At 48.3% G+C, this 10,888-nt stretch overlaps 1 protein-coding gene across 2 annotated transcripts in view; it reads right to left on the bottom strand.

Moving 5' to 3' along the window:
* Nucleotides 1–7,683, bottom strand: part of LOC146661441 (calcium/calmodulin-dependent protein kinase type II subunit alpha) — a 40,837-nt gene extending 33,154 nt beyond the window's left edge. Inside the window, exons 1-2 of one of the 2 annotated variants that reach the window (XM_085421499.1) lie at nucleotides 7,157–7,683; nucleotides 5,556–5,650 (exon numbers count right to left, since the gene is read on the bottom strand). In XM_085421499.1, coding sequence (XP_085277625.1) covers nucleotides 5,556–5,650; nucleotides 7,157–7,218 — 157 coding nt within the window. In that variant the 5' untranslated portion in view covers nucleotides 7,219–7,683. The remainder of the gene's footprint in view (nucleotides 1–5,555; nucleotides 5,651–7,156) is intronic. The other variant, XM_085421498.1, reaches the window with a different exon arrangement.
* Between the last annotated feature and the right edge of the window lie 3,205 nt (nucleotides 7,684–10,888).

The raw sequence follows: 10,888 nt of genomic DNA, 5'->3' as shown, positions 1-10,888 counted from the left end.
CGGTTTCTTCTTCTGCTGTTTTTATTCTTTATATTCTCTGACTCAGACCCAGCTCCACCCTTTGACTCAGCATCGCCGCACCCTGAGCTCAGCACACAGACCGTTTCCTGTGGGGTGAACGGGACGTCTGTGAGCGATCGATGTCCGCTCATTAGCCGCTCACTGTGGGACATAACCGTGGATCTACATCATCCACAGCACAGTGACAATGTCACAGCACGGTGACATCGTCACAGCACAGTGACAATGTCACAGCACGGTGACATCATCCACAGCACAGTGACAATGTCACAGCACAGTGACATCATCCACAGCACAGTGACATCATCACAGCACGGTGACATCATCCACAGCACAGTGACAATGTCACAGCACAGTGACATCGTCACAGCACGGTGACATCATCCACAGCACAGTGACAATGTCACAGCACGGTGACTGATTGGATTGGATGGAAACATGCAGCCACCCTAAGAACCAATCACAGCAACAGAGCAACCACAGAGAGTAGTGACAGGAAGTAGGAGGGGCCTGTTATGAAATTTTCTCAACTTACTCCCAGCCGGTCACAGTAGATGGCCCCGCCCCTCCCTGAGCCTGGCTCTGCTGGAGGTTTCTTCCTGTTAAAAGGGAGTTTTTCGTTGTGCTGGCTCACAGCGGCTCATACGACGTTTTGTGTATTATTGTCGATCTTTACAACATGAAACACGTGGAGGCGACTGTCGCTGTGCTGCTATATAAACATCACTGAACTGAGCTGAATAGTAACATTTTAACAAGATAGCAACATTTTCTGAGGTCACACGCGTGTCCGCCGCAGCGTCATGAAAGCATCATGGCTGTGACAGCATGACAGGAAGTCAACATTCAGCCCGCTGCTCTTTGTCGATTTTAGAGAGAAAATAGTTCCTCCATGAAACTGAAGAGTGATGGGGTCATCTTTCTCTTTGACCCCTAGCTGGTGTTGGGTGTGCATCGATTCCTGAGCCCATACGCTGCTGTGGGTGCCAATGGTTGTCGAATTTCCTTCACAACTCGTTGCCATGCATGGCGATCGTTGGCGATTGTCCTGGCCTCGTCGAGATTTATTCTGCCCCTGATGTCATCTTTGACCTGTTTTAGCCATGTTTTCTTTGGTGCCGTTCTGTGGATTCTCCACTGGGTGGGTTGTTTACGCCAGAGGAGTTGATGTGGTAGTCTGCTCGCATCCATTTGACACACATGGCCAAACCATCGCAATCAGCGTTTCTGAATTCGCCCCTCAATTGGCGGATGGTTGCCGCATCGCTATCAGATGTCCTCGTTTCGAAGGCGGTCTCGAAGTGACACTTGTAATATCTGTCGAAGGCAACCTTCCTTTGCTCGATCAGTGAGTCCAGGTATTTGAACTGCTGGACTTGCTCTATTTGGACACCGTTGAGGTAGACGTTGGCAGGCGACCCATCTGTTGTCATCTTGTCAGTGTTTATCTTGAAGCCATATGACTCGGCGGTGCGTGTGAGCTTGTATAGAGCATCCGTGGCTTCGGCGTCATCCTCGGCCAGCACAGTGCTGTCATCTGCAAACACGAGATCCGTCACGGTGCCATTTTCATCAAACCAGACTCCGCATCTGCCCCTGAAGACTCATGATGGCGTCGACTACGATGTTGAAGAGCAGCAGTGAGGCGACAGCGCCCTGGCAGACTCCAGTGCGGATGGTGAATTTAGTCGACAGCTCATTACGGCTGCGTATTTGGCTCGATGATCCGTTGTAATTTTCCTGCAGGAGCTTAATGACTTTTGGTGGGATGTGCTCGGTCTCCAGCGCCATCCAAAGTGCTGGCCAATCGATGCAGTCAAATGCGGATCGATCAATGCGGTCATGGTTTCTGCTGAGAGGTTTTCACATGTAGGTTTTGGAGCTTTGAGCATCATCGACTTCCAACACAGTGAAGAGGAGGCAGACGTGTCCACAGCTAGCACATCAGACTGGACCTCGCCGCAGGTCCAGTCTGATGTGGATGGTCTGAGTGCTGCACGGGTTCACGGTTTAGGTGGACGTTACAAGGACGGACGCTGTGACAGCAGCTCTGAGCGGTAGCTCCGCCTCTGTGGGAGGAGACGGCGGCGATGTGCAGGAGACTCCACCTCAGAGACGAGACAGCTTGTTTAATGAAATCATCTTCATCATCATGAGTGATTGTTAGAGCCAACAGTGTGGTTTTCAGAATCTGTACAATTTTATTTTATAGGGTTTTAATTTTTAAATATATTTTTTGCTGTTTGTATTTAAAACAACTAATCTATTTTTAAACAATCCTTTTGTGTTTATTTTCTGATTTCTTTTCTCTTTTTTAAGATCCTACTTTTATTTATCCTGAAACTATTTTGTCTGATTTATTTTTAATAATTATTTTATTTCATTATTTTATTCTTGTTTATATAATTTCTGATCTGTATTGTTGGAGGATCTTTACCATAAAAGTGAACCGACACCTGAATGTTTAAAATGTATTTGTGTTTACTTTTTATTATTGTTATTTTTCAGTGAGTAATTATTTTGCATCCATATGTATTAAATTCTATTATATGTATATATGTGTATGTGCTGGTTTGACTGGTTTGACTGGTTTGAGGTCTGTGCACGCGTCATTAATAACTCCTGTGGTCACTCAGCTGTGACGACTCTGACCTCAGGTGACCTCTGTTCAGCATGCAGTACGAATAAAGTTTGATTGACTCACAGCCTGTCATGTTTCCTGTTGCAGGTTTGAGGTGACAGTGATGCGGGCGAATGACGGCGGTGTGACGATGGCGTGCTGCTGGTTTGAAATTAAAGAGATCTGATTGGACGTTTCCCCCCAGCAGGTGAGCGAACACCTGCAGAGACACCCATTATGTAACCGTGGCGACGCTTCAGCAGCAGTTTGTCCTGCAGAGTCAACTGAAGGAAAGAGATGGAGAGATGAACACACACACTTCTTTGTCAACTTTGCAGGGTGTTGCTAAGCAACCGAAGGAAATCTGAAACCAGAATAGCGATGTGAAAAAAATCAACAGAATGTAGAGAAAGATGCAGCTTCGCTGTTTCTCTCAGCTTTGCCGTCATGTTGGAACGTGTGGGAGATGAGGGGGAGGAGGGGGAGGAAGGTTTCCATCCAAAGCACAACCAAGCACGCTAACAGGAAGTTAGCGAGAAAACCAAATGAGCGCCGTGGTTTTATGAACGCATAACTTTACATGATGCTGATGTCATTAAACACACCTGTCTGAGCTCCCGCACGCTAACACGCTCATGTGACCAAGATCCAGACACACAGGTCATGTGATTTAGGTATGCAAAGTGGGACGGGCTTAAAAGCAATGAATACCAGCTCGCCATGAGGAGACGCTCAATGTTTGCTTCAGACAAATAATCACAAGAACAACAGTCACAACAATGAAGGTTTCACACAGACCGAGCTCGTCCACAAGACGCCACACCTGGATCACACACACCTGGATCACACACACCTGGATCACACACACCTGGATCACACACACCTGAGTCTGTGGCTCAGGTGTGTGATATGTTAGAGACATGGTCTGTGACTTCCTGCTAAAATCTAAAACTACAAGCTCTCCTAAACCTACTGGGCTTCAACCAGGAAGTGACATCATCATCCTTCATCACACCCCAACCTCCTAATATGTCTCTGTGCACAACACTGAGCATGTGTGACATGGACACAACGGCCAACTTGTGAAGTTGTAGTCGTGTGTTAGCTCATGAGCTAGCAGTGTGTGATGTCACTCCCGTTCACCCGGCCTGGTCAGCAGAGGCCAAGTTTGGGCCTCACGTTGGTTTTAAACCTGAGGTGAAGCTCGACATCACAGGAAGTTAATAATAATGTAAAAAACATTTTAAACTTTAGCTGCACAACGACTTTACTGCTTCAGAGGGTCTTTGGTTGCGGTGGAGGCTGGGTGGAGGTGTCGCTACATATGTATGCACGGCTGCTCGTTACACTGAAGGCAGCTTTACTGACAGCTCATTTCTGTCATGATGAAAAAGAACAAGGTGACGATGGTAAATGGCCTGTATTTGTACAGCGCTTTACACAACATTCAGTCATTCACACACTGGTGATGGCAGCTACATCGTAGCCACCGCTGCACTGACAGAGGCGAGGCTGCCGGACACTGGCGCCACCGGGCCCTCTGACCACCACCAGTAGGCAAACATGGGGTTAGCATCTTGCCCAAGGATATTTGCCGTGCAGCCAGGAGGCAGCCTGGGATCGAACCACCAACCTTCTGATTAGTGGCTGACCTGCTCTGCCACCTGAGCTACAGCCAGCCACGATGCAGGTGATGTAGCATGTTCACTCCTCCTCCTCTGACTGCCTCTGACAGTCTGTGACTGATTTCTATGTGACGTCTCAGGAAACGCCCACTGAATCCACGTCTGTGCACCAAGTGAGCAGCACTGGCTCGCCAGTTAGCCATTAGAAATGGTGTCCTCCAGTCAAACGACACAAACCCCACAGTGACAAAAATTAAGAGCTGATGAGGTTTCACACAGGATTTAAGCGAGGTCACACGTTCCTCACTCAGGTACAGGTACAGGCTAAAGTACTGATTTAACTTCAGTACTCGAGTAAAACAACAGGTTGCAGCATATATTTGTGGGAAGATGCTGATCGCACCTTTCTCAGGTGTGTTTTTCATCACGTTTTAAACTCGGTCACGTGTCACTGATGGAGCAATCAGATTGTGTTTCACGTCTTATTGTTTCTCAGATTTAAGGTGATGCGTTTGTGTGAAGTGACAGAATCACCTGCAGTACTGAGCCCGTTTGTACCGCAGATACCTGAGGACTGAAGAAGAGTCGTCAGGTGTTTGTACCTCGTTACCTGACAGAGCGCATGCTAATGTTAGCCTGCTAGCGTGGTACTTCTATGTTGGGATCAGGCAGTTTGTATGAATCAGCCAACGTCGTCCATCCAAACAGCCTTTTCCAAACGTCACAGGCACACAGGGCTACAGACCAGTTAGCTGTTGCCTGGTAACTGCTGACCAGTACAGACACGTTGGTATTCACCGACAGGTTGGCGAGTGGATGCTGGAGGTTTGGTGACGGCTTCGGTCTCTGACAGACTGATGCAGATTACGGTGAAGCCATCTTGTCTGCAACCAGTTGCTAAGCAGCTGTGAAACTAAAGGATGCAACTGTCTGCTTTCAGAATAAAAGCTGTGCTTCACAGGCTTCAGAAAGCACAGATTTTACTTTGAAGGCGAGCAGGTCCTGGTTTAAAATGTTTCAGCACAGCTCAGTGACTGTCTGCAGACGTGTCGGCGTCTTGGTAAGAAAGCAATGGATCAGTGTGACTGTGTGAGTCGTGAACTCTAAAATGCCGAGCAGATGAATGAGGACTATTCAAACTACAGCTGCAGGGCTGTTAGCGTGGAGGTCGGTGAGGGTTCGGCCGTCACTACAGACGTTTAAGAGCTCGCTGTCGAGCGCTCAAACGTCTGGTGTTCTGATTCAGTCGCTAACGAGAGTTAGCATGTCTTAACAAGAGTTGTCCTCACCTCTGGCAGACAGCTTCTTGGTGTTGATGATCTTGGCGGCGTACTCCTGACCCGACAGGACCTTCACGCAGCGCCGCACAACGGAGAACGCTCCCCTGGAAACACGACAGGAGGAACCAATCAGGCAGATAAAGGACACAGCTCATCCTCTCAGAGTGAGAGACCTTCACTTTAAGTGAAGCACGGCTGAAACATGAAGCTAGCATGGAAACATGCAGTTCCTCTAACGGCCACAGGAGGCAGGCTCCATCGTCATAACAAGACCTGAGACGTCACCCACTGCTTTTTGGTGGAATTGCATCCTTTTGTTTCCAGGTGTGAACATATAAGGAGTACAGCGTGGAGTGATGTCATCAGCTAATGCTAGCTAGCATGGTTTTCAGTCTGCATACACAGATCTGAGGAAAAACGAGACACCAATGGTGGAGGCTTCACAAACTTCCATCTTTTATATACAGTCTGTGGTTTAAAGCCACATCTGTTCATCTCTAAAGAAAGACCAGATACATTATGGGAGAGATTGAAGATCTGTTTTTATAACTCAATCAGTGATCAATAACAGTAACACTGATGAACAGTTATTCACGACGATCCTTTTATGGCTGGAAGTGAAGCTGTAGTTTCTGCAGAAAGCTTTCTGTTTCTTATGAAAGCTGCATTCTGCCACCCACCATCACATTATGTAAGAGACCTGGCATTATGTGTGTGTCTGTGTGTGTGTGAGAGAGAGAGAGAGAGTGTGTGAGAGTGTGTGTGCATGAGTGTGTGTGTGTGTGAGAGAGAGAGTGAGAGTGTGTGTGCATGAGTGTGTGTGTGTGTGTGAGAGAGAGAGTGAGAGTGTGTGTGTGTCTGTGTGTGTGTGTGAGAGAGAGAGTGAGAGTGTGTGTGTGTCTGTGTGTGTGTGTGAGAGAGAGAGAGTGAGAGTGTGTGTGCGTCTGTGTGTGTGAGAGAGAGAGAGAGTGAGAGTGTGTGTGCGTGTGTGTGTGTGTGTGTGTGTGTGTGCGTGTGTGTGTGTGCGTGTGTGTGTGTGCGTGTGTGCGCGCGTGTGAGTGTGGGCGGTGAGTGGGATGGGGTCAGAAAGGTGTTACACTTCTCCCTCCATCTTTCTCTGCTTTCATCAGCCATCTTTACTGATCAGCAGCTTGATCAATAATCAATAAACCATCAGACAGATCGAGTCGTTATCAGCATCTTTGCATCTGTTACTGCCGTTTACAATTATATCCAAACATAAACACAGTACACCACCTGTGTGACATCATCAGAATAATCATTACTAAGACAACTTTGATTATAAGGAAACTTATTTAATAATAATAATAATAACAATAATAATGATAATAATGAGATTTGTCTCATTAAATGTGAATCTCTTAGAAAATCCTGCAGAAAATATAAAGAAAAAATCAAATATTTAAAACATTTTAAATAAAGTTTTATTTGACACATGAGCTAAAAAAAAAAATCAAACAACTTGTGAGAAGACGGTGGAACAACGATGAAACGATTAAAGGCTTCTGATTCCTGATATAAAGCAGATTATTGAACATTTCTGATTCGCAGGCTTTGTTTAACGTGGGGATGAAGACGACCACACTCACTTGCCCAGCTCCTCATACAGCTGATACTCTTCAGTAAAACGAGTGCAGATGACCGTTGCCATGGTGACCCTGTGGGGCGAGGGGTCAGGGAGCTCCCTGTCGTCTTCCTCCGAGGATGATGATGATGGTGATGAAGCCCAAGAGTCAGACCCGTCTGAGTGTGTCGGAGGGATGAAGAAGAGGAGGCAGAGAGAGAAGAAGAAGCAGAGGTGGCAAAGAGAGAGAGAGAGAGTTTGGCTGCGGACGGAGGTAGAGGAGGAGGTAGAGGAGGAGGAAGAGGAGGAGGAAGATGGAGGGATGATGGAGAGAGCAGTGAGGAAGAGCTGCACCTCTCGTCTCTCTGTGCCGATCTGAGGCTGCGAGAGAGAGAGGGAGGTTGTGAGAGGCTCGCCCTGACCGCCCACAACCCTGCCAGCCAATCAGAGCGCAGGACACACACACACACACACAGTCGCTATGGTAACTGCATCCTCGCTGTGAGCATAAAGTAAAAAAGTGAGAGATCCAAAAACTGCAGATTAAACTGCAAATATCAGTGATACTACTATTAATAATACTACTGCAGCCAGTGGTACTGCAGTACACACAGTACTGTAAATACTGCCACTGCTATACTACATCATGCTTTCTACTACAGGAAGAGTGGTTTGCACCCAGTTTGTACTGGGAACAAGACAACCACAGTGAGGTGGTCAGGGTACCCTTGCGGAGGTGGGGGGGAATCCCAGGGTATTTCCAGAAACAGCTGATAATAAATCAGCTGATCATGACTGACAGCGATCAGTGTCTGTGTTTGAGTCCAGCAGTCGGAGGAGCAGACTTCTCCGGTCTCCAGTTTTATTTTTAGCTTTGTTTATCTCCGCTGGGACGAGCTTCCTTCTTCCTGTCACTCATCTTTTCTGCTCGGCTTCCTCCTTTCGAGCCTCCTCGCCTCCTCCTCCTCTCTCTGGGGATGAAGAGCAGGACTGAAGCAGAGCTGATTGGTCAGCAGAGTTCAGGCTGAGCTCGTCTCCAAACCCCGAGAACACGCTGTGAGTGGGCGAAACACCAACCCAGCATCCCTCACAGCACTGGGAGCTCTGGGCTGATGAGTGAACAGATGTGATACCATATGGTGGTTTCTGATTGGCTGGTTCCAAAGTAAACTTTAAGTGTAATAAGATGACAGCAGCAGCTGTTTGAGTCTGTGATGCTGAAACTTTGTTTGTCCATCCATCCATCCGTCCCTCCATCAGTCCATCCATCCATCCGTCCATCCATCCATCAGTCCATCCATCCATCAGTCCATCCCTCCATCAGTCCATCCCTCCATCTGTCCATCCATCCATCAGTCCATCCCTCCATCAGTCCATCCATCCATACATCCATCAGTCCATCCATCCATCAGTCCCTCCCTCCATCCGTCCATCCCTCCATCAGTCCATCCATCCATCCATCAGTCCATCCATCCATCTGTCCATCCATCCATCAGTCCATCCCTCCCTCCATCCATCCGTACATCCATCAGTCCATCAGTCCATCCATCCATCCATCAGTCCATCCCTCCATCAGTCCATCCACCCATCGCTCCACCCACCCATCATCGGTCCATCCATCCATTCATCGATCAGTCCATCCCTCCATCCATCCATCAGTCCATCCATCCATCCATCCATCCATCCATCCATCCATCAGTCCATCCATCCATCCATCAGTCCATCCCTCCATCAGTCCATCCATCCATCCATCAGTCCATCCCTCCATCCATCCATCCGTACATCCATCAGTCCATCAGTCCATCCATCAGTCCATCCCTCCATCAGTCCATCCACCCATCGCTCCACCCACCCATCATCGGTCCATCCATCCATTCATCGATCAGTCCATACCTCCATCCATCCATCCATCCATCAATCCATCCATCCCTCCATCAGTCCATCCTTCCATCAGTCCATCCCTCCATCAGTCCATCCATCCATCCATCCATCAGTCCATCCCTCCATCAGTCCATCCCTCCATCAATCCGACCCTCCATCCATCCATCAGTCCATCCCTCCATCAGTCCATCAGTCCATCCCTCCATCCATCCATCAGTCCGACCCTCCATCCATCCATCAGTCCATCCGTCCATCCCTCCATCAGTCCGACCCTCCATCCATCCATCAGTCCATCCCTCCATCAGTCCATCCACCCACCCACCCATCCATCAGTCCATCCCTCCATCCATCATCCCTCCATCCATCCATCCACCAGTCCATCCCTCCATCCATCATCGGTCCATCCATCAGTCCATCAGTCCATCCCTCCATCCATCATCGGTCCATCCATCCATCCATCCATCCCTCCATCCATCCATCCATCCACCCACCCACCCATCAGTCCTTCCATCCACCCATCATCGGTCCATCCATCAATCCATCCCTCCATCCATCATCAGTCCATCCATCCATCCACCCACCCATCCATCTGTCCATCCATCAGTCCATCCATCCACCCACCCACCCATCAGTCCTTCCATCCACCCATCATCGGTCCATCCATCAATCCATCCCTCCATCCATCATCAGTCCATCCATCCATCCACCCACCCATCCATCTGTCCATCCATCAGTCCATCCATCCACCCCTTCATCCACCCACCCATCCATACATCCATCCATCCATCCATCCATCCACCCCTTCATCCATCGATCAGTCCATCCATCCACCCTTTCATCCATCCACCCATCCATCCATCCACCCCTTCATCCATCCACCCGTCCATCCATCCACCAGCCCATCCATCCATCCCTCCATCCGTTCATCCATCCACCCCTCCACCCATCCATCCATCCATCCCTCCAGCCATCATTTCATCCATGAATCCATGCATCCATCCATCAGTCAGATTAAGTCTGGGTTTAATCCGATGAGCAGAAGAGACCCTCCAACAGGATGTGGCATGCACAGAGAGCAGAGAGTCTTCAGTGTCACAGGTGTGACGGCAGGTTTAACACCGAAAGCTGTGCTGTATGATCACAGTTTTAAACAATTTCTCTTCTGAGCTGAGAAGTTCACACCAGTGACACATTAAAGACTCATTACTGCTGTGCCAGTAGCTCAAACAGGCGTCTCACTGTAATCAGATTACATTGTTTAGTTTGAGTAAATGTTATATTGTTGTGAAAAGGCCTTCGATGTGGCTCGTTTCTCAGCGTGGCCTCAGACTGACAGTTCCAGGGTTCTGTGGGTTAGCAGTTAAAGATGAGTCTGAGGAGTAAACACAAAGACTTCATGCTCATCAGCTTCTGCTGTTGCCTGCTCACTTCTCTTCTTGGGGCTCACGTCTGATTGGCTGAAGATCGGCTACATCAACCTCCAGGCTCCCGTACCTGCTGGAACTCCCGGGCTGGTTTGTCACCGTGTCTGTGAAGTTCTGCTGTGGGTGTTGTCCTCTGCTGCCCCCTGCTGGTCTGATTTCTGCACACCTGCTGCTGATCTGTAGTCCTCTCAGAATAAACATCATCAGTTAGTATATCAAAGTAAAACATGTCTCTGTCCTGAGTGGAAATAAAAGCAGGTTTTAATCTGGCTCACTGAATCTATGCAGAGCAGCATTCTGTTTATGTGGCTTAGAATGAAAATGTATTATTACAAAATAAATTGTGCGTTGAATAAAAACACATTTCCCAGGGGCCTCCTGCAGTCAGACACGTGTTTTTACATAAAAGAGCTCACCTGCTTGCTCAGGTGTGAGTGGGCTGGCTTAGTGTC

Source organism: Rhamphochromis longiceps, linkage group LG10 (genome assembly GCF_057381845.1).
Source record: "Rhamphochromis longiceps isolate RC_006_pf linkage group LG10, R_longiceps_female_GT1.1, whole genome shotgun sequence".
Taxonomy (NCBI): domain Eukaryota; kingdom Metazoa; phylum Chordata; class Actinopteri; order Cichliformes; family Cichlidae; genus Rhamphochromis; species Rhamphochromis longiceps.
This window is presented reverse-complemented; position numbering and strand designations above follow the sequence as displayed.